General features: G+C 43.2%; 1 protein-coding gene across 1 annotated transcript in view; it reads left to right on the top strand.

Moving 5' to 3' along the window:
• LOC140426371 (cystathionine gamma-lyase-like) overlaps positions 1-27430 on the top strand; it is a 60326-nt gene that overhangs the window by 19266 nt on the left and 13630 nt on the right. Inside the window, exons 7-12 of the mRNA XM_072511041.1 lie at positions 3970-4101; positions 8719-8776; positions 15209-15286; positions 17171-17323; positions 24005-24126; positions 25602-25654. Coding sequence (XP_072367142.1) covers positions 3970-4101; positions 8719-8776; positions 15209-15286; positions 17171-17323; positions 24005-24126; positions 25602-25654 — 596 coding nt within the window. The remainder of the gene's footprint in view (positions 1-3969; positions 4102-8718; positions 8777-15208; positions 15287-17170; positions 17324-24004; positions 24127-25601; positions 25655-27430) is intronic.

The raw sequence follows: 27430 nt of genomic DNA, 5'->3' as shown, positions 1-27430 counted from the left end.
CGTGCTGCCCTTTCAATAAGTTGTTGGCTTTAATTCACAATCTGGAATCGCACCAGCTGATTGTGTACTGGAGGGAGGTGGGGGGGAAAGAAACTTTAATTGTGCACTGGACAGATTGATACCGAAGTCCTTGAATCCTTCGGCAGTGGAAAAGGCACCATTAACCTTTATGTCCCATTCAGCACCTCCCAAGGAGGCTGGATGTGATGTTGTTGGTACAAGGGATTCTGGAGAGCGTATCTTCATTGATTTTAATAGGAGGGAGACTATCTCTTATCTTTCACGTTGTGGGAGGCTCTGAAGGTAGTCATTAGGGGGGAGATAATCTCCTATTAGGCACAAGAGTGAAAGGGTGGCGAGGCAGAGATTGGTGGATTCTATCCTTGAGGTGGACCGCCAGTAAACACTTACCCTGACACCTGAGGTTGTGGCGAGCAGGAAGAAATTACAGATGGGATTTTGGGCTGCTCTCAATGGGCAAGGCATGTGCACCAGCTGTGATGCTCTAGGGGGATGTTTTATGAATATGGAGAAGGCCAGTCGCCTGTTAGTGTACCAGCTGAGGCAGTAGGCTGCCTACCAGGAGATGATACAGGTTGATCCCTGCCCAGGAAAGGTCAATGAGGATTTTGAGACCTTTTAGCACTGATTTTATTACTCTGCGCTCCCGGAGGATAGGTTGCCCATCACAGACTGTTTGGATGGTTTGTAGTCGAATGAGTGCGAAGAGAGGTTTTGGCGATCCCATTGAGCCCGGAGGACATCATTAAATGCATGGGTTTAATGCAGTCAGGTAAGGCTCTGGGCCCAGATGGATTCGTGATTGAATTTAACAAGAAGCCTGATCCCGTTGTTGTTAAATATGTTTAGTGATTCCATGTCTCCAGGGGTCGGTCGTCGATCTTGTAAAGGATATGTATCCGACAGTAAGGGTTGTAGATCTCTATTTCATTATTGAATGCAGATACTAAGCCACTGGCAAAGGTTTTGGCTTGGATCCCTACCTTCTGGGGATGATAGGAGGAAAGGACTGGGTTTATGAAGGGAAGACCGCTCTCAGCCAACATACGGCGACTACTTAATATTATTTTGTCCCCCTCAAGTCCCTGGGCCAGAGGTGATTATTTCCTTGGATGCTGAAAAGGTGCTGATAGGGTGGAATGCGGTATCTGTTTGAGATCTTTGAGGCAGGTTAGACACAGTGGACTATTTTTGTTTCAGTCTCTACCAGTTTTCCTTCCCAAATCTTTGTTTGTGAAGGTGTGTAAAATGATATCTGCCTTTATCTGAGTGGGCAAGACCCCACTGGTTCGTAGGACGTTTCTGCAGGGGTAGAGGTAGTCGGGAGGCCTAGTGCTACCTAATTTGTTATTTTGATATTGGGCAGCGAACATTGAGGAAGTACAAGGGTGGCTTAAGGATCCTGATTCCATATGGGGGCTGATGGAGTTGAGTGCTTTTAGGAGTACTAGTTTGAGGTCCTTGGTTTCAGCTCCGCTTCGGTTTTCTCTGCAAAGTTTACTTCAAGCCTGGTGGTGGAGACAGTTCAGGCAGCATTTGAAGCTGGGCACCAGGTCAATTTTAGCCCCAATCTGCAGAAATGATCACTTTGTTCCGGTGGTCTTGGACTCGTCATTCAGGTCATGGGGGGGGGGGAGGTGGGGTTGGAGCAGACATGTTTATAGAGAGGAAGTTCGCTGGTTTTGAAGGTTTGTTGGGTAAATTCCAACTTCCAAAGTCTTTTTCGAGGTGCTGAAGCCAACTCTGCTGAGTCCAGAAAAGCCTTGATGCTAAACTCCGGAGAGTAATCCGGGCACCATAAACATTCATTATCGGGACACTGTCTCCATGCACCGTACCCCTAATGATCACATATGGACCAACTTGTCCTTAGCACAAGTCTCTCTGCCTTCAATGGGGTGTTCTTATTAATCAGGATTAACATAGAAAGCAGGAGTGGAGGCCATTTGGCCGAGTCTACTCCACCATTTATTATGATCATAGCTGATCATCTAACTCAATATCCTAATCCTGCCTCTTTTCCCCCCCCTGCCCCACCTCCCCTGATCCACTTTGCCCCAAGTGCTGTACCTAACTCCTTCTTGAAAACAAAATGTTTTGGCTTCAACTACTTCCTGTGATACTGAATTCCACAGGCCAACCACTTTTTGGACGAAGAAATTTCTCCTAATCTCTGTCCTAAATGGTCTACCCTGTATCCTCAGACTGTGGCAATCCCACCATCGGGAACATCCTTCCTGCATCTACCCTGTCTAATGGTGTTAGAACTTTATAGATTTCTATGAGATACCAGTGCACCCCTCCCCTCATTCTTCTGAACTCCAACGAATACAATCCTAACTAACTCAATCACTTCTCATGCATCCGTCACAACACATCTACCATGACTGAGCCCATAAGTTAATAAGTTAGGAAAAGTCTCTGAAACACTCCAGGAGAAGAAGACAACATTCCATACAGTGTTCAAATTCACATCCCCTCCTTAACCAGGATAAGATGGAACAAATTCAGATAAACAACACTATGATTGGGAAAGGAGTCCGAATCTTTTGAGTTAATCCAAATTGCAGAACATCAATCCAAATCCTTGACCCTCATGGTCTAAATGAAGGCCAGATTATCGAAAACTTTGCGGAGTTGTCAGATATAACTTTCAAGTTTGCAGGATAAAGCATAACATTCACTCCAGCCGCCTTGAGTTGCCATCAAACTCTATTGAAGCCTCGATGCTGTATCTGCGTCGTCGCTGAAAAGTCCCGATAGAAGGAATTCCTCGCTCCCTCAAAGAGCCAGGTCCCACCATGCCTTGCTGTCTCCAGGACCTTTTGGCAATCCTTAAAATTGTGGAAGTGAATGATTATAGGCTTGGGACGAAGATTGTCCATTGGCCTTCATGGCAGGATATAGTGCACCCTGTCCAACTAGAAACACCCAGCCTTTACATGCAGCTTAAGAAAATGTGGTAGCCATTTTTCAAAGAACTTGATAGGAACCTTACCCTCCACTCCTTCAGGCAGACTGATGCATAGATATTTTTTCTCAGACCTCTTCTCCAAGCCCTCTAGGATTTCCGACAAGCCACAATGCTGGCTTTCCAAGGATTGAATTCTAGCTTCCGCCAAGGAAGTCACATGCTCGACGTTCCAGATTCTCTTGCGTATTAGTATTCTGCAACTCTGCCTCTTGAGCGCATTGGTTTTGTGTCAGCACACCAAGCATCTGGTCAATAACCAGGATAATGTCAGCAGTCATCATTTTCACTGTCTCCAAGAGTGCCTCGTTGAGCACCACATTGAATCTGACTGCGTCTCTTTATCACTGGATTTCTTGCTAATTTTTGGCATGTTCTTACCAAAACTCATTCAGAAGTCTTCCAGGGACATAATAACAATGCAAGGATTAGGCAGATGAAACCCGGATAATCTGGATAAATGATGGATTATAAGTGAATGGTGCCAGAGCACTTCCACGCCTATTCCCATACGTGCGTCATCGGGACTGGGATGTTTTAATGGCCCCCTTTGTCACATTTGATGTTTAAGGTTGCCTTTATGATTTGTTTTTGCTCGTCACAAATCACTTTAAGGGGCTGTTTTTTCCAAGTTGACCCTCCATTTGTTAAGTTAGTTTAACTGTTTTACTCAAAAGACTATGAAGAGACTGAGCTGGAACACTGGGAGATGATCATTAGGAGGCAGATCTGGAAGGCAGGACTGAGCTGGATATGGTAGATAATCACAGTAACTGATCAGTTAAGCAAATCCCTACTGCCCCCCCGGCATCCAAGGCTCAGTATTCTGGTAGGAAGATCCACCAATGTAAAATCCATTTAGATTTTTTTCAAGACCTTTTTAGTAACCAACAGCCTGTAACTACTTTATTCTCACTTCCATTGTAACTCTTCTTTGGCGAAACCCCCATGTCTAATCAGTTTGTTTCCTTACACAGCTTGTCTGGATTGAGACTCCTACTAACCCTATGATGAGTGTCACAGACATCAAAGCTTGTGCAGAAACTGTACACAAACATGGAGACATCATTCTGGTAGTGGATAACACTTTCATGTCTGCCTATTTCCAGGTAGGAGTGCTAAATCAAATTTTAAAAAATTCAGAATGCATTTTTAAATATCCGCCACGGGTTAATTTATTTTCATTGGAATATCACTTTCTTTGCTTATGCTTCTTTTTACACATCTAATTGTACTAAGCTCAGTATAATTGCTATGTCCTGTATTCATATCGAAGGGAGTATGTAGTTCATGCTCTCTGACATGGAACAATGAAGTTGCATCATTCTACTGCTATTGCACCATTATGCTAACTGCACATTCCACAAAACATTGTGTGGCTATAAAGTTTTACATATTTCAAATTTTACAGCTTCTGTTCATTTGAAATTATTCAATTTGTACACAGTACAAATATTCAGGGGATTATATGTACGTTCAAGGGTAAAGGTTGGAGCCAAGGTTTACAGCATTGGATGAAATATAAAGGGAAGCTTATGGCAGATCTTGAAGGTTCAAAACAGCAGCACCCTTAGAGACATATAGCATGTGCAAGAGTGAACTTAGAAAGGAAATTAAGAGAGCAAAAAGGGCACATGAAAGGTTAATGGTAGAAGGATAACCAGGGAATGAGTAGGCCCCATTAAGGACCACAGTGGTAATTTGTATGTGGAGCTGGGGGATGTAGGTAGGGATTTAAATGAATACTTTCTGTAGGTGTTCACTAGTGAATGGGCCAGTGTGGGTATAGAAAACATGGGGAAGGACAGAAGGGACTGTGATAAAATTAAAGAAATTAACATAGACCGAGAGGATGTTTTGAATGGCCTGGCAGGCTTAGTCTCCAGGGCCGGATGAAATGTATCCCAGGCTGCTAAGTGAGGCAAGGAAGAAAATAGCAGAGGCCCTGGCAATAATGTTTAATTCATCTCTGGCCACAGGAGAGGTGCCAGAGGACTGGAGGATAGCCAATGTGGTACCATTATTGAGTCAGGGATAAACCAGGAAACTGCAGGCCTGTCTATCCATAGTGGTGGGGAAACTATTAGAAGAAATTCTGAGACACCAAATGAATTTGCATTTGGAGAGGCTGGGATTAATCGAACAATAAGCATGGCTTTGTTAAGGGGAGATCATGTCTGACCAACTTGATTGGACCAGGTGTGTAGATGAGAGCAATTCATTTGACACCGTCTACTTGGACTTCAGCAAGGCTTTTGATAAGGTTCCACATGGGAGACTGATAGCGAAGGTAAGAGCCTGTGGGATCCAAGGAAATTTGGCAAATTGGATCCAGAAATGGCTGAGTGGCAGGAAGCAGAGGGTGATGGTTGAGAGGTGTTTTTCTGACTAGGTGCCTGTGTCCAGTGGGGGAATCAGTATTGTTGCCCTTATAGTTTGTGGTTTATATAAATGATTTAGACAGGAATGTAGGAGGGTTGATCAGTAAGTTCGAAGGTGGTACGAAAATTGGTGAGGTGGTAAACAGTGAGGAGGATGGCCATAAATTTCAGGAGGATCTAAACCGAGTGATCAATGGTAAATGGAATTCAATCTGGATAAGAGTGTGATGATGCACTTGGGCAGGAAAAACAAGGCAAGGGAATACATGATGAACAACAGGACCCTGGAAAACCGAGTCCGAGGCATCTTTTGTGTGCATGTACACTGGTCCCTTAAGGTAGCAGGGCAGGTGGATACAGTGGATAAGCAAGCATATTGATGGCACAGTGGCTAGCACTCCCCTGCCCCTCAGTGCCAGGGACCCGAGTTCAATTCTGACATTTGGTCACTGTGTTTGTGTGGAGTTTATATATTCTCCCCGTGTCCACTCTGGTTTCCTCCCAAAGTCCAAAGATATGCAGGTAAGGCTGATCAGCCATGCTAAATTGCCCCTCAGTGTCCAGGGATGTATAGGTTAGATGGGGATTGGGGGGGGGTGTTGGAGGATGACTGGGATTGGTGGGGGGGTGGGTAAGAGTGCCCTTGTGGAGGGTTGACACTATTGATACTTTTTTGGTACTCAGCTATTTGCTTCATGCTACTCCAGCACATCCCCATGTATGGCCAGCCTTTGTCTCCACGATGAGACAATCTTTTCTCTTTCTTGCCAAGCTTTTGGTGGAACGCTTGACTGTAATAACCCAAACTAATTTCTCCAATATTTCTTAAGTCTTTGTAGGGCAGCGCAGTGGTTTGCTGAGGTCCCAGGTTCGATCCCGGCCCTGGGCCACTGCCCGTGTGGAGTTTGCACATTCTCCCCGTGATTGCGTGGGTTTCACCACCACAACCCAAAAGATGTGGAGGGTAGGTGGACTGGCCACGATAAATTGCCTCTGAATTGGAGAAAAATGAATTGAGTACTCTAAATTTATTTTAAAAATATCTTTGTATTCAGACCAATGTTTTTTTAGCGAATCATCACACCACACTTTTTCCCTTTTGGGGAATAGTGGTGTGTGTGAGTGTCCACTGTGCCACAAGACCTCCTTCAGACCAACTGACTTTAGAACATTACTCTCTGAAACTGCTTCCAGTGCAGTGTATGCCACTTTGTTCATTTCTATTACTACCAGTATTTTCTCTTTTTAAGGCTGGAACAAATCACTTCCATTCCTCGAAGTTAAATTGGAGAATTTGGCTGGTTCAGATTCTCTTAGCAGACTAGTTACTCAGGAAAAGGTACAATTAAAACAACTTCTAATTTCTGGTATTGACCCCCCCCCCCCCCCCCCCCCCCCCCCACAACACCCCACAATGTGCAGCTCTGGACCTTGGTCAGTAAAAAGGATTGGAGCAGCAATCCAGCGGTGATTGCCACTCCGTGGATGTTCTGACCTAATGCTTTCAAAGCAGTACATCCTCTGAAGGAACACCATAGTAGAGTAACAGCTGGGCTTACTTGCTGGTGTCTTCATTTTTGTTTGTCCTATCTAATTTTCCAATTTCAGATGCAATGTTAAAATGCCTCATTAACGTATAACTCTGGTAACTTTGGTTCTAAGATGTTTTTGCTGAGAGTGGTTGGGCATCACATACAAAGTAGATTCCACGTTAACATTAGTTAGAACCCAATATTTAAACTCCGACTCACTTGGTTCTTTTTAATTAATAAATATTACTGCAGAAGTCTCGCCCTTGTTTAATTTTCTATCTCTGCAGCCAGCTATATGTCAATATATTCTGGGTGTTTCAGCTCTTGTCAATGAGGCCACATGATCAATTGTTTATGTACATTCTGTGTATCCGTCTGCATAAACGGTGTGGATAATCATTCATTTGTAAAGCTAACAAAGTACAGCCACTGCAGTCAAGTCCCCTCTAGTAAAGGCTCAGATCTGAAGGGTTAAGCTATCACTGTCATTTGTTTTAGGAGGAGGGGAATGCGCCAAGAGGCAGTAGTACACATTATGACTAAATTGATGGGGTAGTGGGGCCGGAAAGATCTATGATTCCTACCCTATGTTGAATTAGTAGCTGGTAATAGGTGGGCAATGACGGAGTTTGTGCCCATGGGTCAAGATGCAGAAATTAGTCTTGTTTCATACTTCTTGATAGTTAGCTGGAAGTGCATGTGTAGATACATAGAATTTACAATGGAGAAGGAGGCCATTCGGCCCATCGAATCTGCACTGGCCCTTGGAAAGAGCACCTACCCAAGGTCCACACCTCCACCCTATCCATGTGATTACGTAACCCAGTGACCCCACCTAAGCTTTTTGGACACCAAGGGCAATTTATTTTATTAAAAAAAAGATATATATATATTTTTTTAAATATATATATTTCGAGTACCCAATTCATTTTTTCCAATTAAGGGACAATTTAGCATGGCTAATCCACCTAACCTGCACATCTTTTGGGTTGTGGGGGCAAAACCCATGCAAGCACGGGGAGAATACGTAAACTCTGCACAGACAGTGACCCAGAGTCGGGATCGAACCTGGGACCTCAGTGTGTGAGGCTTACCCATTGCACCACCGTGCTGCCCTCCTAAGGGCAATTTAGCATGACCAATCCACCTAACCTGCACGTTTTTGGACGGTGGGAGGAAACCGGAGCACCCGGAGGAAACCCACGCAGACACTGGGAGAAAGTGCAAACTCCACACAGTCAGTGGCCCAAACCGGGAATCTAACCTGGGACCCTGGAGCTGTGCAGCAACTGTGCTACCCACTGCTATCGTGTCCCCCGGTAAACACCTGAAGGTAGACTCAAGGTCGTGGATTCAAATCGCCTGTAGCATGTTTTGTTTCAATTACAGATTTTAAAATACCCATTTTGTGACGTACCAGAGGATGCCTTTACTCCAGAAAGAGGTCAAATTCTTCACCATGCCAAGTGCGCACATTGGGCAGTAGAAGAGAAAGGATAGCAAAACAAGACACTTCAGTGTTTTTGTTTTAGTATTTTTATTGTCAGCTGCTCTCATTATAAATGTTGTGCAGAATCACCGGTATGGGAGATTTATGCCACAAATTGTGTGTTTACAGTTGTGCTTAGTGCAACCTTAATGCTCCAATATGAGTGTTTCACCTTCCTTTTAATAGTTTGGAAAACCATGCTTTGAATAGGGTATGAACTGAATAATCCAGTTTTAAATTACATTTAAGTTGATGGTTCACAATATGGATTTGCAAGATGATATATTGATGTTGCCGCAGGAATAATTATTCTCTTCTTTTTAGCGTCCTTTGGCCCTTGGTGCTGACATCTGTATGTATTCGGCGACAAAATACATGAATGGTGAGAGCTTTTGGGATTATTATATTTGCTGCTTAGTGTTGTAATGTCTGACATCTTTAAAAAATCATGTCGTGAAATTCTGATGTAACATATTGATCTGCTTAATGTGTTTGTAATGATTTGAATTGCTATGATTTCCAGAAGAATTTCTTTGTCTATTTCTTGTTTCTTCCACCCTGCCTCCAGTTTCAGCTGCCAATTGTTGCATTTATATGAATAAGTATAACTTCAAAAAATATCACCCTCAGACCTTTTCATCTTTCAATAAAAAAAAATGCTGAGCTTTTGAGTTCCTTTCTATTTTGTTAAATATTTGTGATCCAGTGCCATATTTTCAACTTTATGGCTGCCAGTTCTGCTTTGTGACTTTGTTAAATGTCGGTCGCAGTTTTGTTGTACTATTTTTATACGTTGTATACAGTTCTCTCCAACCATGTACTTCCCAGTTGTATCTCTTGTTTTGATTTTTTTTCTTTAAATTCCTTTCACATCTCTGCTCTTAAAATCCATGTTGTGCCCCATGTGCTCAGTTTAATTCTTGTTCTGAAATCTTTCTCTTCCATGCAGATGTTGTTCTCCCAATTGCTGACCTAACTCTCCCAGACCTCCTCTCCCAGACCTCCTTTAACCTTTTCTTCCCCCTTGCATCCCATCTTGTTTGTGAAACCACTTTTCTTCATGTATCTGCTTTTTAAAAAAAAAAAAAAAAAAAAAATTTTTTTTTCAAATCTCCTGGGCGGGATTCTCCCAGCCTCGCGCCGGGCCGGAGAATCCCTGCAAACGGGCCGCACCGCCCCGACGCTGGCATGCGATTCTCTGCAGTGCGGACAATTGGCGCCGGTGTGGTTGCCGCGGCGCGGGCCGCTTTACGCGGCCAGCCGGCCTATTCTCCGGCCCGGATGGGCTGAGCAGCCGTAGGAGTCCCGCCAGTGCCGTTCTAACCTGCTCTGAACCGGCGGGACCTCGGTGTGTAAGGGTTGGGTGGCGACCTGTGGGGGGGGGGGGGGGGGGGGTGTCTGACCCCCGGGGGGGGGGGGAGGCCTCCAAAGTGGCCTGGCCCTCAATCGGGACCCACCGATCGGCGGGCCGGCCTCTGTGGCTGGGGGCCTCCTTTCCTACGCGTGGCCCCTGTAGCCCTGCACCATGTTGCGTCGGGGCCGGTGCGTTGAAGGAGGCCACTGCGCGTGTTGGTGCCAGCACCACTGCACATGCCCTCGTTGGCGCCGGCACAACTGTGCATGCGCGGATCCCGCAGCGCACAGTTCACGCCGGGATCTGATGCTGGAGCGTCGCAAACCGCTCCAGTGCCGTGGGGGCCAGAATTAGACATGGGAGCGGCCTGTTCACACTGTCGTAAAAGGCTACAGCGTTTACGACGGCGTGGGCACTCTGCCGCAGGATTGGAGAATTCTGCCCCCTGTATTCTCTCCCATTATCATTTGTACACGAGTGCCAGTCCCAGTTTAATTCTCTTTCAATTTCAGTTGATTATTTTTTCATACACTCAAATGAAAATCTAACTAGTCCACAGATCCATAATCTCTCTCTCTCTCTCTCTCTCTCTCTCTCTCTTTTTCTCCCCCCCCCCCCCCCCCCCCCCAAACGCACCGCTTCAAGCCCCTGAAGTACTGTGTTCCATTTGCCAATTATGCATTGCTTTTTTCTTTCTACCAGCAAGGAACGATATAGGATCAGAAGGCATAGAATCTCTGAGGGTAGAGTTGAGGAATCGCAAAGGTAAAAAGACCCGGGTGGGAGTATGTACAGGATCCCTAGTAGTAGTCAGGATGTGGGACAGAAAATAAATTGGGAGATAGAAAAAGCATGTAAAAAAGGCAATATTACAATAATCATGGGGGACCTCAATATGCAGGTGGATTGGGAAAATCAGGTTGGTAGTGGATCCCAAGAAAAGGAATTTGTGGAATGTTTAAGAAATGGGTTTTTTTGGAGCAGTTTGTGGTAGAGCCCACTAGGGATCAGGCAATTCTGGACTTGATGTGTAATGGGGCAGATTTGATTAGGGATCTTAAGGTGAAGGAATCTTTTAGGGAGCAGTGACCACAGTATGATAGAATTTAGCCTGCAGTTTGAGAGGGAGAAGCTGGAATCCGTTCTAACCGTATTACAATTAAATAAGGGTAACTACAAAGACATGCGTGAGGAGCTGGCCAGAGTTGATTGGAAAAGAAGCCTAGCAGGGAAGACAGTGGAACAGCAATGGCAGGAGTTTTGGGTGGTTATTCGATAAGCACAACAGAAATTCATCCCAAGGAGGAGGAAACATGCTAAGGGGAGGACAAGGCATACATGGTTGATGAGAGAAGTCAAGGACAGCATGAAAGCAAAAGAAAAAGCGTACAAAGTGGCAAGGATTAGTGGGAAGCCAAAGGATTGGGAATCCTTTAAAAGTGACAGGGGGACAACTAAAAAAGCAATAAGGGGAGAGAAGATTAAATATGAGTGCAAGCTATCCAGTAATATAAGAGAAGATAGGAAAAGTTTTTTTCAATATATAAAAGGTAAGAGAGAAGCAAAAATAGACATTGGACCACTGGAGAAGTAATAATAGGAAACAAAGAAATGGCAGAGGAACTGAATAGTTACTTTGCATCAGTCTTCACGATGGAAGACACCAGCAAGATGCCAGAGCTCCAGACGAATCAGGGGGCAGAGGTGAGTGTAGTGGCCATCACTAAGGAAAAGGTTCTGGGGAAACTGAAAGGTCTGAGGTGGATAAATCACCTGGACCAGATGGACTACATCCCAGGGTTCTAAACCAGATAGCTGAGGAGATTGTGGAGGCACTGGTGGTGATCTTGCAGGGATCACTAGAGGCAGGGAGGGTCCCAGAGGACTGGAAAATGGCTAATGTAACACTGCTGTTTAAGAAGGAAGGGAGGCAGAAGACAGGAAATTATAGGCCGGTTAGCCTGACTTCAGTCACTGGTAAGATTTTAGAGTGCATTACTAAAGATGAGATTGCGGAGTACTTGGAAGTGCATGATAAAATAGGATTGAGTCAGCACGGCTTTGTCAAAGGGAGGTCATGTCTTCGTTCTTTGAGGAGGTAACAAGGAAGTTAGACAAAGGAGAACCAATGGACATGATTTATTTAGATTTCCAGAAGGCCTTTGACAAGGTGCTGCATAATAAGAGCCCATGGTGTTAAGGGTACGATCCTGGCATGGATAGAGGTTTGGCTGACTGGCAGAAGGCAGAGAATTGGGAAACGGGGTATTTTTCAGGATGGCAGCCGGTGACTAGTGGTGTGCCTCAGGTGTCGCAACGTTTTACAATATACATTAACTATCTGGAAGAAGGAACTGAAGGCACTGTTGTTAAGTTTGCAGATAATACAAAGAACTGTAGAGGGACAGGTAGCATTTGGCTGCAGAAGGATTTGGACAGGCAAGGAGAGTGGGCAATGAAGTGGCAGATGAAATACAATGTGGAAAAGTGTGAGGTTCTGCACTTTGGAACGAGGAATTTCAGCATAGACTGTTTTCTAAATGGGGAAATGCTTAGGAAATCAGAAGCACAAAGGGACTTGGGAAGGCCTTGTTCAAGATTTTCTTAAGGTTAGCGTGCAGGTTCAGTTGTCAGTTAGGAAGGCAAATGCAATGTTAGCATTCATGTCAAAAGGGCTAGAATACAAGACCAGGGATGTACTTCTGAGGCTGTATAAGGCTCTGGTCAGACCCCATTTGGAATATTCTGAGCAGTTTTGGGCCCCATATCGAAGGAAAGATGTGCTGGCTTTGGGAAGGGTCCAGAGGAGGTTCACAAGAATGATCCCTGGAATGAAGAGCTTGTTGTATGAGGAACGGTTGAGGATTCTGGGTCTGTGCTCGTTGGAGTTTAGAAGGATGAAGAGGAATCTTATTGAAACTTACAGGATACTGCGAGGCCTGGATAGGGTGGATGTGGAGAGGATGTTTCCACTTGTAGGAAAAACTAGAACCAGAGGACACAATCTCAGACTAAAGGGACGCTCGATTAAAACAGAGATGAGGTGGAATTTCTTTAGCCAGAGGGTGGTGAACTTGGAATTCATTGCTGCAGAAGGCTGTGGCGGCCAAATCACTGAGTGTCTTTAAGACAGAGATGGATACGTTCTTGATTAATAAGGGGATCAGGGATTACGGGGAGAAGGCAGGAGAATGGGCATGAAAAAAATATCAGCCATAATTGAATGGCAGAGCAGACTCGATGGGCCGAGTGGTCTAATTCTGTTCCTATGTCTTATGGTCTTAGTATCAAGCACTTGGGAAAACCCCTCCATTTCCGTTTTAAAAAATATATATATATTTTTATTGAAGTATTTGCAAAATTTTTATAACCATAACAAACGAAATAATAACAACATAAACAACAACATAGTAAAATAGATATTTCCCACCCATCCCCTTCTGTACATCCCTTAACCATATTGCACCGAACCCCCCCCCCCCCCCCCCCCCACCCTTCAGAATGCTGCTTCTGCTGACATTTTAATTTTCCCCGAGAAAGTCGACGAATGGCTGCCACCTCTGGGTGAACCCAACCATTGACCCTCTTAAGGCAAACTTTATATTCTCCAGTTTGAGAAAGCCAGCCATGTCACGTTTCCACACTCTGGAGCTTTGAGTCCCTCCACATTAAAAGGACCCGTCTCTGGGCTACCAGGGAGGCAAAGGCCAGAATGTTGGCCTCTTTTCCATTTCCGTTTTTAATGCTCATTACTTTCCCCAACCCATTTGAATATCCCAACATCTCTCCAAAATGCATCAAAGCAAGTAACACATTCTCTCAAACCCTATAGTCTCATCCACATCACTTGTGCTTTACCAGATTTACTTCTTTCTACAAGTAAAATTGCCAATCACTTAGATTATGCAGGGTGTAGTGATCTCTGTATATGTAAATGTACTGACTAATCATGTAATCAGATGATCACTAGATGATGACAGCAATGGGGATTGTATAAGCAGTTTCCTGCTCTCTCTCCTCCTCTTCATGTGTATTGCAGCTAGATGATAGACGTGACCAGCTCCGAGTGTAGTGTATTATATTCGTTGTTAATTTAATTTAATCTTAGTTAATTCTATTACTGGTCAAAGTATTAAAGTGAAGAACTCACAAGTATATTATTTTGTCACTCAATAAATAATTTGTCATCAACTGGAAGACTTCGACTGTTTATCGTCAAGTTAAGTATAATTCAGCAAAACAAATGAGTGGCATATATATTGCACCTCTGTAATATAACACTGGGGTCTTGAGGGATCAATCTCCTTGGTACTGCTTAACCTGAGTGGGAAGTATTTCACATTCACTGTTCGCACCAAGCATCCATGCACTTCTTTTTGGGCAACAACTATTGGCTCAACCCTTTCTGCATCCAACTCCCCAAAACTACTGGAATTTTCACCAAGCTGGTTCTGCCTTGCCACTAACTTGGATGTGCTGTTCTACTAGAAATGGTGAATAGAGTCTGGGCTGTTGGTTGTCTCGTTTGTCGGGCACATTTCTAAACTTTGGCACTACTTCCCAGATAGCAATGGGAAAGACTTTTATATAGAGTGAACTGGGCTACAGTTGTGAACAAGTCCTTTCCTGATGTAGTGCCTAGGCCAAAGCCGACATGGTCCAACTTTGATAGAATTGATTGGTTGATTTTTCTGGACCACTTCAGAGGGCAATCAATCAATCAGCCACTTTGGACTTGTTCAAAGGGCAGGTAAGACCAGTAGTTTCCTTCCCTAAAGGATATTTAGTGAACTATTTGGAGCTCTTATGACTCCAACAGCTTTTTGAAATGTTGAGACTGAATTCAAATTCTCAAATTGCTAAAGTGGAGTTTGGATTAATTGTCCAGTCTGCTTGAATTAATGGTCCAGTAACCTAATTGCTCTCCTGCAACCCTTTGAACTGATTATGGACAACACAGAGGAAAATTTCTTGCAAAATGTAAATCGAACACCTTCTCAGTACATGTTTCCTTTTGATATTAAGATTTTGCAGTGGACTTCTGTATTTTTCTGGTTTTTTTTCTGTTCTCTTTTCACAGGATGTGGGCATTACTGGCTAGGGTAGCATTTGAAGCCCATTCCTAATTGCCCTTGAGAAGGTGGTGGTGCACTGTCTTGAGCAGCTGCTATCCATGTGGTGTAAGCGCACCACAATGCTTTTAGGGAGGGAGTTCCAGGATTTTGACCCAGTAACAGTGGAGGAATGATGATGTAGTTTTAAGTAAGGATGGGCTGTGGCCTGAAAGGAAACTTGCAGGTGATGGTGTTCCCATGCCTTGTAACAAGCTGCTGTTAACTTGCTAAATCTTTAGGTCAAAGCAGTTTACACCAAGTTTTTAAAATTATTTCAGTGAAATCTCTACCAGTGTGTGCACGTGACCGGAAACAAAATCAACACTTTTTTTTTAAATATTTCCAGGGCACAGTGATGTAGTCATGGGCTTGGCTTCTCTGAATCGAGATGATCTCTACGAAAGATTGAAATTCTTGCAAAATGGTGATCATTTACAACTCTCTGAACGTTATGTTGTATAATAAGTTTTATGGCATTGCTTATGATAACTGCTGCTCTTACCATAGGGCAAGTTGTAGTTCTACTGTATTGTTCTACTGTGAAATACACAAATGTCTCAGTCTGGCAAGTTGTAGTTAAAACCGCAAGTCATTGGGTTGACTTAATTGCTTAGGGTAATTTCCAAATTGACATGCTTTCAGTTTCATACTTTCCGCATCATAGTCCTTAAAGTTTTAAGATTACTTGACAGGTGTATAATTTTTGAATTTTACTGTGTAAACATCTGCCATTTAACAGACAGCCTTTAGATTTACCCAGCTAAAGTTATATTGAGAAATTCAGCCATGATCTTAAATTTATGGCATGGGATGATGAGGCAAGAATCAGGGTTATATACAGTCTGCCAACAATCCTAAGGAAATATGTTATTTATTCCCTATCTCTACTCCTGGTTGTGAGGCTTGATCCTTTTTGGTAATTTCTTGGGATTCCGATTCTGAAGAAATCAACATCCATGCTCTTTGCTTGCAGCCAAATAAAATGCGGTGGAGAGGATGCCCTATGATGTATTTTCTTTTATTTCCTTTTCTTTTCATGTACTTAATGATCTGTTGAGCTGCTCGCAGAAAAATACTTTTCACTGTACCTCGGTACACGTGACAATAAACAAATCCAATCCAATGTAATTTGATGGGACTGAAACTGGAAGCTAAAACTACTTCCCAAAACCTTCTCCTTCTGGGACGTGGAATAAGGTCTCCATTCCCTACTGTTGAATGACTTGCAGTAACCAGTAACCAGCCAGGAACAATGCTGCCTGAGGAATCCAACTGCTTCTACATGGTTTTCATAGAATAGGCCCATTGAGTCTGCACCGATGCTCCGGAAGAGCACCCTAACCTATGTCCACTCCCCCACCCTATCCCCTTAACCGCACCTAACCATTGGACACTAAAGGGGTAATTTAGCATGGCCAATCCACCTAACCCTGCACATCTTTGGACTGTGGCAGGAAAAAGGACCACCTGGATGAAATTCTTAAAGAGCATCCGAGTAGTACGGTCTTGTATAAATTTAACATTACCCACCTCCACCCTGCCTTCAATATCATAGAAAAAACAATACCCAATGTGTAAAAGACAAATTGACTCATCCCACCGTGGGTCCATGGAAATTGTTCAGGGATATTGAACAAAATAACTATATGGGATATTGAGTAAATATTTTGCCTCTGTTTTCATTTAAAAGCCTAACTGAGGTCAGTTAAAAGTTATGGACATCTGTTCACCACGTACCAAAATACTTTGATACATTATTCGAACTATGGTGTTAAAACAGGGGGTGGTCGGGTAGAACTGGCATTGAGATTGACTAGCAAAATACAGGAAGACGCAAATATGACTGCAAAGTGAACAGATAAATGGCAAATGAAATCCAGTGTAGCCAAGTAAAGGAAATAAGGGGGCTATTTATTCCTTGGAAGGTAAGAAACTAAATATAGTTGACCAACGCAGAGCTTTGGAAATATCAATGCATACATCATTAAAAGTAGCAATGTGTTTAGTCACATCTTCATGTGCTATGACGAGTGCAGCCGATTACTGGGCTCATTTTAGAGAGAAGTAGAAAACAAAGCATGGAGGTAATGCTACATGTGCACAGAATCTTAGTTCGCCCTCCAAAGTATTGTGTGCAGTTCTTATCATGGGACAGGAGCGGAAATGTGGAAAATGTCGGGCATTTGGTATGCTTTTATATACTTCATATCGAGGGCCATGTTTTGTACACCTAGTATTCAAATAAATAACTTAGTCCAAAATATGGCTTAAAGATCCTCTTTTAATTGAAATGTTAATTGTGTTGTAGCTATTGGTGCAGTTCCATCACCATTTGACTGCTACCTGTGTAACCGTGGTTTGAAGACTTTAGCCCTTCGAATGAATCAACACTTCAAGAATGCATTGGTCGTAGCCCAATTTTTGGAGAAAGACCCTCGAGTAGAGAAGGTTATTTTCCCAGGTTGGTGGTTTAGATGTAATTTATATTACAAATGTGGGACCTTTTTGACATTTAAAGCCATCAGGAATGTGGCACAAGTACCAGACAATTGATGAAAAGCTAGTTCTTGATTTGTGTTGAACCTGCTTTGCTCTACTATTATTTATTATTTTTTCTTTAAAGCCTGTTTTCTTGGACCTGTAAACCTTTTGTTCTTGACCACATTTGTCAGAGGAATTTGTAACTTTTGTTTCCCCCCCCCTCCACCCCAACATCACCCTTCTCCTCTCTTTCACATGGAACCAGTGAGTGAGCTCTACATGCTCCTGCAGCACCTAATCTTTAATAACGCTTAACCATTGCACGTTGGTGTGCTATTTTTCATTATGAGCACTTTGCAAAGCTGAAGCTAATCTTTAGTTGACATGAACTTGCATGCCACTCGCAGCAGAAATTGCTAGGCAACCATTTGAAGTAGCTGTAGGTACAGCTGAGTTTGTAATGTCTCCTAAGGAGTGACCACAGTAGCACAGTGGTTAGCACTAGCGCCAGGGTCCCAGGTTCGATTCCTGGCTTGGGTCACTATCTGTGCGGAGTCTGCACGTTGTCCCCATGTCTCCCAGGGTTTCCTCTTTCCTCCCACAAATCCTGAAAGACATGCTGTTAGGTAATTTAGACATTCTGAATTCGCCCTCTGTGTACCCAAATAGGTGCCAGAGTGTGGAGGCGAGAGGATTTTCACAGTAACTTCATTGCAGTGTTAATTGCCCACTTGTGACAATAATAAAGATTATTATTATTATTATTTCTGGCATAGTGAACCCTGCATAGATCAGAGGCCGAAGCTGGAAACTTGCTCATCTGGATAGTTTAGTTCTCTTCTGACAAACTGGATCTATTTGGGGAGAAGCAATGTCGAATTGAATCCATTTTCCCTTTTTGAAAATGGAATTTGAGATCTGCTTTTGTTCATGAAGCCTGGTCCCTTCCTACAAGGCCAGTTGTAGCATTATAACCAGGCAACATGTCTCAATGACTACCGTCCCATGACCCTGATTTCAGTCGTAATGAAGTGCTTCGAGAGGTTGATCATGAAGCGCATCACCTCCACACTCCCAGAACATCTTGATCCACTGCAATTCGCATACCATCGCAACCGGTCCACAGCAGATGCCATTTCCCTGGCCCTACACTCATCCCTAGAGCATCTCGACAACCAGGACTCCTACATCAGACATTTATTGATTACAGCTCCGCCTTCAACACCATAATCCCAGCCAAGCTCATATCAAAGCTCCAAGACCTAGGACTTGGCTCCCCACTCTGCAACTGGATCCTCGATTTTCTGACCAACAGACCACATTCAGTAAGAATGAACAACAACACCTCCTCCACAAAAGTCCTCAATACCGGGGCCCCGCAAGGCTGCGTACTTAGCACCCTACTCTACTCCCTGTACACACACGACTACATGGCAAAATTTGGTTCCAACTCCATGTACAAGTTTGCTGACGATACAACCATAGTGGGCCGAATCTCGAATAAAGACTAGTCAGAATACAGGTGGGAGATGGAGAACCTAGTGGAGTGATATAGCGACAACAATCTCTCCCTCAATGCCAGCAAAACTAAAGAGCTGGTCATTGACTTCAGGGAGCAAAGTACTGGTACACACCCCTGTCAGCATCAACCTGGCCACGGTGGAGATGGTTAGCAGTTTCAAATTCCTAGGGGTGCACATCTCCAAAAATCTGTCCTGGTCCACCCACGTCGACGCTACCACCAAGCAAGCACAACAGCACCTATACTTCCTCAGGAAACTAAGGAAATTCAGCATATCCACATTAACCCTTACCAACTTTTACAGGTGCACCATAGAAAGCATCCTATCGGGCTGCATCACAACCTGGTATGGCAACTGCTTGGCCCAGGACCGCAAGAAACTTCAGAGAGTCGTGAACACCGCCCAGTCCATCACACAAACCTGCTTCCCATCCATTGACTCCATTTACACCTCCCGCTGCCTGGGGAAAGAGGGCTGCATAATCAAAGACCCCTCCCACCCGGCTTACTTACTCTTCCAACTTCTTCCATCGGGCAGGAGATACAGAAATCTGAGAACACGCATGAACAGACTCAAACAAGCTTCTTCCCCACTGTTACCAGACTCCTAAATGACCCTCTTATGGACTGACCTCATTAACACTACACCCTGTATGCTTCATCTGATGCCGGTGCTTATGTAGTTACATTGTATACCTTGTGTTGCCCTATTATGTATTTTTGTTTCTTCCCTTTTCTTCCCATGTACTTTAATCTGTTGAGCTGCGCAGAAAAATACTTTTCACTGTACCTCGATACACGTGACTATAAACAAATCCAATCCAATTACTAAAAAACTGGCTAACTTCAAAGAATGGGATTCACACCTCAAACCTTCTTAGCCTGTAGGGCTCGGGACCGAATTGCACCCATTAATACACTAAGACACAAATACAGTTTTATTTTTGTGTCTCCTTGGCAGGAAGCTGAATCACATTTGTTCATGTTTATTTAACATACTTGCTTTGTTTGCCACATTTAAACAATTTGACATAGTTAAACAAGCTTTTCAACTCGATTTGCAGTATGTGTACCCAAATATTTTTGCGAAGTGCTATTGTATCTGGGATTGTGATTCCTGTATTTTGATAACCTGACTATAGCTATGCTTTCTTTCGGCAGCCAAAGGTTTGTTCAGACAGTTAAGTTGGCCTTCTTGTCCATTCATTGATTTAAAAATATTAGATTGAAGAATTATAACGAGTTTGCTGTTGAATTTGCCACTTGGTGGAAAAGAATTCCAACTTGAAAGAGATGGGTGGGTGTCGATGGGGTTAAAACTGAGAAAATAAATCATTTGGCAGTCTTGTTCACTGGTACATGGAGCAGTTGCAGAATACTTTATTTTGACCTGCATGAAGAGATCATTACATTCACAATTTTAAAAAAATTAAACCCGAGATGATTTAACATCAGTTGCAACTTTTCTCCAGCAAATTGTGAAAGTAAATATTCAACTTTGTATAATTTGTTCCAAGAATTATGGTGAAAAAGTGTTATAAAACAGCAGTGACAAGAGATTGTGCAGATAGGCACCACCTGCACAAAGTTTACTAATCTGTTCTTGACTAATTTAAAGTAACCTAGAATTTTAGAAAGTTTACTGACACTTGCTACTTCTAATTTGATATTTACTTTTAAAGTTCATCTAAGGTCTGGAGGAAGGTTTGTTTGTCTACCCCACGTCCCTTCAACATAAAGCTGCGTATCCAATTTGCTCCTTCCTCCCCAGCCTCCCAACTCATTTGATGTTTTAGTTATGCTGGCATTGGTATGGTTTAGACGATGAAGAAACAGGGCGGCATGATGGCACAGTGGTTAGCACTGCTGCCTCACAGTGCCAAGGACCCGGGTTCAATTCCGGCCTCTGGTAACTCTGTGGAGTTTGCACTTTCTCCTGTGTCTGTGTTGGTTTTTTCCCACAGTCCAAAGATGTGCAGGTTGCGTGGGATTATGGGGATAGGGAGCCTGGGTAGGGTGCTTATTCAGAGGGTCGGTGCAGACTTGATGGGCCGAACAGCTCCCTTCTGCACAGTAGGGATTCAATGAAATAAAACCCCTCAATGCAGGGAGTCAGAGAAATACTAAACATCCCTGACCCTACAGGCTTCACAGACATGGTTAAAGGAAGGGCAGGACTGACAACTTAACACTCGGGGGTATAGGCTGCATAGTCAGCTGTGTAAAAAGGGAGGTGGTATTGCACCATTAATTAAGAAATCAGTTGTTGGAGGGGGGGTGGAGAATGGGTTGTTGGAGCATGGGGGGAGGGGGAAGTGTGGGGTTGTTGGAGGAGGGGGGGAAGAGTGGGGGGGTGGAAAGATTGTGGGTTGTTGTTGGAGGGGGAGGAAGAGTGGGTTGTTGGAGGAAGGAGCAAGAGTGTGGATTGTTGGGGGAGGGGTGGGGAAGGAATCAATTACTGCAATGAGGAGTGATTATATCTTGGAAGGATCTTCAAATGACGCTTAAAGCGTAGAATTTAGGAATACAAAGGGGTCAGTGACATTACTGCGTGTGTGTTATTGGCCCCCAAAGAGTCAATGTGAAATAGGGGAGCAGAAATGTAGACAATTTACTGAGGTGTGTAAGAATTCTACTAGGGGATTTCAGCTTCCTCAACCTGAATTGGGATAGTCCATGGTGTAAAGGGTTGAGGGGGGTGGATTTTTTGAAATGTATTCGGGGGAGTTTTTTGCATCAATGTAGATGGCCGAACAAGAGATGGAGCAGTGCTGGATCTGGTTCTGGGGAAGGAAAATGGACATGTGTTCCACGTGGAAGTGGGGGAACATTTTAGTGATAGGGAGCACAACACCGTATGGTTCAAGTTTGTTATGGACAAGGAAAAAGATGAAGTGCAAAACTGTTTTACTCTGGCCAAATTTGACTGGAAAAATCTACAGCAGAGCAATGGAGGGCATTCAAAAAGGAAATGGGGAGAGTACAGGTCTAACATTTTCCTTTTATAGGGGAAATGTCGAAGCAATCTGTGGCAGAGGACTGGAGAACAACTAATGGATGTTCCACTTTTCAAAAGGGGTAGTAGAGTATGGTGGCACGGTAACACTTGCTTCACAGCGCCAGGGACCTGGGTTCAATTCCCGACTTGGGTCACTGTCTGTGCGGAGTCTGCATTTTCTCCCCATGTCTGCATGGGTTTCCTTCCACAAGTCCGGAGAGATGTACTTGTTAGGTGAATTGAACATTCTGAATTCTCCCTCTGTACCCAAACAGGCAGCAAAATGTGGCGACAAGGGGATTTTCACAGCAACTTCATTGCAGTGTTAATGTAAGCCGACTTGTGACACTAATATAGATTATTATTATTAGAGATCAACCATGGAATTACAGACCGGTGAGTCTCTTGTCAGTGGTAGGGTAACTATTGGAGAAAATTGTGAAGAGAGAATTAATCTCCACTTGGAAAAACGTGGGTTGATTGGGGATAGTTGGCATGGCTTTGTCAGAGGGAGGTCATGTCTAACAAATTTGACAGAACATTTTGATAATGTGACCATGTCTGTGGAAGGAAGTGCAGTTGGATGTACATATGTGTGTACATGTGATATAGAGGAGAACATGAGAAGTTTGCAGATGACACCAAGATTGGTAGGGCAGTTAATAGTGAAAAAGAGTGCCGTAGGTTACAGAAAGATATAGATGGGTTGGTCAGATGGGCAGAGCAGTGGCAGAAGTTATTTAACCCTGACAAGTGGGAGGTGGTGCAGTTCAGAAGAAGAAACAAGATTGGGGAGTTTGTAATGAATGGGTAGGATACTCCGTGAGTGTTGGGCCTTGCAGCCTCGCAATTCGAATGTTTTGTCTCCTGGACCGATTCTCTAAATCATTTACCTTGGCCTTCAACGATTTATTCACTTCGGCCATCAAAGACATCTCTGCTTCGAGTGAGGCAATCTGATCCCTGTGTCTTGAAAGGGCCACTTACATATCTTTTATTGTGGCTCCAGAGGCTTTCGCCATTTCTTTGGTCTTCTCCAGAGCCCCTCGGATGGGGACCAAGGCCGTCTCCATTGATTTTCTGAGGTCCTCTGACACATCCTACCAGTGTTTGTCAAATTTCTTTGCCAAGGTACTCAAAAGTACCTCTGCTATTAGTGGAGAGGCTTAGAGTTCAGGGTTGGAGCAAGAGGTAGCTTTTTTAGAGGGAATTTTGCCCAATGGGTAGCGGAAATGTGAAAATCTGCATGGGGCAGCTGAACAGGTGGGCTTGCTTCCAGAGATGAAGGCTTATGGAGAACGGGCAGGACTATGGAGTTGATGCCAGGATGGGATCAGCCATGATCACATTGAAGGTGTTCAGGCTCAGGAGGCTAAAGTTCCTACTCCAGCTCCTAGGTCATGTGTTCTAGGGAGGAGATGCTCTGGCTGGTTTTGCAATCCAGCTCTTGGTATGTAGCATTGTAGGTAACAGATGAGGAACATATCAGCCATGATACAATGGTGGAGCAGACTGAATGGGCCAAATGGCCCAATTCTGTTCCTATATCTTCTGAACTTACGATAGTACTGACCAATAAGTCTATGAGCTTCTTGCACTTAAGAAGTTGTGATCGAGAATGGCGGGGGGGCTTTTGGTTGACAGTGCATTTGGAAACGATGCAAATGGAATGATGCAAGGGGCTATCTTTTGGTGATACAAGAGTGCTGTATGTGGACCAGTCAAATCTGACAGTAAATGGCTAAACAATGGCTGGGATTCACCAATCGCAGTGTGCCCTGCTTAGCTAAATCTCCATTCACTGCTCCGTGTCCGGGGAATCCTGCCGGCTTGGAGGAACTGAGAATTCTGCCCATGTTCACCACATCCTTATAGCAGAGATGAAGGTTGGAACAGGACAGCCACCAGTCTTAACGCTGAGCTATTTCTAAGTGCGTCGTGGTTGATATGGATCTGAAATTGAGAGGTAAATATCCTTGAATGTGGAACTATTCATAGTAACTCACACAGGCGATAGTAGATTGTTCTCAACACTAGTGAAGTTGTGGTCTGAAAGTATTAGTGTTGTTGCTGGTGTTCCTTTTTAAACATGAATATTTTTTTAAATGCCTCCTTTTCTTCACCATTTATATTATTTCCAGGTCTCCCTTCTCATCCACAGTATGATCTAATGAAGCAGCAGTGCACTGGAAGTTCTGGCATGATGGCTTTCTTAATTAAAGGAGGGTTGGAAAATGCCAAGACATTCCTTAAAAACCTAAAAGTGAGTACTTTTGAAATTCCTTCCACACATCATCCTTACTAAATTGACTGGGTTAATGTGTTTGGTGAGGCCACTTCTAAAATAAATAGACTTTTATTTTCACTACTTCTTTTTGTGTCCACAATATGGCTGAGCCTGATTTGAACACTGAAATTAATTGCAAAAATCTTCCATCTTATTAAGAGATGGAACATTTTCCTCTGGTGAAGCGGAATAAGAAAAATTCGCTTTTGTAGCTTGGTACCTTCCAGGTGACTAGCTTCATCAGGCTTCTGGATTATGGTGGCCATCATAGGTGGCTCCAGAATTAGTCTCACCTGACATCCTCAGAAATGTATTCGTCAATAAGAACAGAAGATGCTGGAAATACACAATAGGATCAGGCAGCATCCGTGGAGGGACAAACTGTTAATAATTCTGGCTGATTTTTTTATTTGTCAAAACTGGAACATGTTGGAGTTCCAGGTTATTGACCAGTACAGAAGCAGGGAAAAAGAATGGAAGGGAAGGCCACTGATAAGGTGGAAGGCAAGGCATTAAATGACTAAAGAGATGGTGAATGGCTTTGGAGTTTGTAATGGGACAGGTAAAAATGGGCTAAAGAGGCAAGTGAGAATAGCAGAACCATCACTCATGACTGCTGCCCAAAAAGAAAATGGGGGCAGTGAATTTAAAATTGTTGCATTCCCAAGGGGAAGTGTGAATAATTGAAAGAACAGGTGCTGTTCATCTGCTTACTTGGGCTTCAGAGGAACAGTGTAGGAGACAGGATAGTGGTTGTGTTTACATAGAAGGAGGCAGGCTGCTGGGTGTGATTGTAAAGGAGCCAAGGTTGAGGAGATAGATAGAACACTCCAAGGCCAGGGGAAGATGCGTTTGGTGGTGGCAAAACATGAGCAGCTAGAAATGTCATTGAGGCTGGTGAGATGGAAGAGGAGGATGGAGAATGGAAACCCATTGTGGATCTGTGAGCAAGGGGTGAGTGTAGAAGTGTCTAAGATGGAAAGTACGTTGTCAAAAGCCCTGCCAACCACAAAAGTGAGGAATCCTCAGTTGCGGTTAAATCTTTCAGCAGTTGGATTTTGTTCCACACTAAATATACCTTTCGGCAGTTGGATTTTGTTCCACACTAAAGCCTCTGTTTGAATGTGATGCCACTGACTTGGCTGAGATTAGCTGATGTGGTTCAGACTGTGCCTTGGATCTTGAACTTTTCTGACCTATACGGTTCAGTGCAGCATTTGGGGAGAGCTGCTTGACTCTTTGAATAAGCTGCTGATAATTCAGCATTTTAATAAGCCATGTATTTCTATGGTGGAGAAATATCTTATCGCATTTCATGCTTATCACCTAAATCCATTTATGTAAATAGTGGTTTTGTTCCCAATAGGAGAGATTGTACATGACTTGTGTCAGGAGTCAGATTCTGAGTAGAATAAACATTTGTTTTCTTGTGGTTTACCTTTTTCTTTCAGCTGTTTGCCCTTGCCGAGAGTTTGGGAGGATATGAAAGTCTAGCGGAGCATCCGTAAGTAATTTTTAAAAAAATTATTTAGTTTTAGAGATGAAGCTAAACTTGGATGAAGAGATTTGAGGATGGGTTATCTGAAAGTGGGTATAACAAAAATTATATGAGCGTATTGCAAGAAAAAAAAACATTCTTTTCAACCTATGCAATGCTTACAGAAAAAATAAATGTCAATTTACAAAAACAAGTTGCAGAAATATCCTGTAGTACTGTTCATTGTCCATATTCTTTTAAAAGCCTTTTATGCTGGTGGTGAGATTAAAGCCCTCCTGATGTGTTGCAAGGTATAAGGTAATAGTTCCATCTGATCGGTGGAAAATGCTATTCTTTGCACATACATTTACCTTTCAAAACTTATTCATGTTTTTGCCCATTTAGCACTAACTTGAAATATTGGAGCAATAAAATGACCATGTTAACGGCAATCGATTGTGTAGTATTGAGATTGCATTGTTGGAAAAATTGCTTACGTTTTGCAGCAAGTGGTTTTGCTATTCTTATTTCTTTACCACTGGCATTCTGAAATTGCTGCAGCAGACAGTAATCAAAAACATTCAGTTTGATTCCTTGCTCCATTTATATTTTCAACTTTAAGTTTGAGTGGATTTTCAACTTTATTATTTACTTGTGCAGTGACTACTTTGAATTAATTTTCAATATTGCCAAATATTAATTTCACGATTAACCATGACCTATAAGACATGTACCTTAAATACTTTCACTGCACTTTTAATTAAATTTTATTTGAAGTTTCCATGTAACCACTTTTATTCATTCTTTGAGTTTAAACCGAACTTCAGTGAATTGCCATAAATGTTTAGATTTTGTTGTTTGCTACTGACTTAGCGATTTTGCATTCTATCCACTTTTTTGCAGGGATTAAAATAATTAGTCCTTTTCATAACCCTGTGAACAGTTTGACAGTGCACCATAATATTTTCTTTAATCAATCTATATCCTGATATTTGATTTCTTTAAATCTTTGACCATGTATCATAGAAACTTTTTATTTTGGTTCCACCATAAGATAAAACCATTTTTTATCCCTTTATCATAACAGAAAACAGCATGGTAGCACAAGTGGCTCGCACTGTGGCTTCACAGTGCCAGGGTCCCAGGTTTGATTTCTGTGCGGAGTCTGCATATTCTCCCCATGTCTGCATGGGTTTCCTTCAGGTGCTCCGGTTTCCTCCCACAGTCCAAAGACGTGCCGATTAGATGGATTGGCCACGATAAATTGCCCTTAGTGACCAAAAGGTTAGAACGGGCTATTGGGTTACGGAGATAGGGTGGAAGTGAGGGCTTGGTGGGTTGGTGCAGACTCGATGGGCCAAATGGTCTCCTTCTGCACTGTATGTTCTATGTTCTATTGTTTCTCGTTGCAATAAATAAGAATGAAGTAAACTACAAACTAGGCTTTTGCTGGAAAGAGTCTTGTTGCCGATATTTTTCATCATCACTCATCAGACCAATCGCAGTCTAATTTCAAGTGAGGACAGTAATCTATACTAGGAAAAAGGTGTAGCTGAATCAACTCTGATTGAGGTGTTGCCATGGAGAAAGCTAGGTCAATGGGATAAATTCACTGTCAATGCCACTTCACCCCCCCCCCCCCCCCCACGCTTCACCAGCCTCGCTGCACAATCAAATACAGAAATAGAAAGGAAGTTGGAGGAGAATGATGGTGAAAATGCTTTATTCTGTATAAGCCAAGAAATGTGTAAAACACTACAACACTGATCAACTCGAGGGCTGGTTTAGCACAGTGGGCTAAAC

This window comes from Scyliorhinus torazame, chromosome 7 (genome assembly GCF_047496885.1).
Source record: "Scyliorhinus torazame isolate Kashiwa2021f chromosome 7, sScyTor2.1, whole genome shotgun sequence".
NCBI classification, from domain to species: Eukaryota; Metazoa; Chordata; class Chondrichthyes; order Carcharhiniformes; family Scyliorhinidae; genus Scyliorhinus; species Scyliorhinus torazame.
Note: the sequence above shows the minus strand (reverse complement) of the source record. Positions and strands in the feature narration are given on the sequence as shown.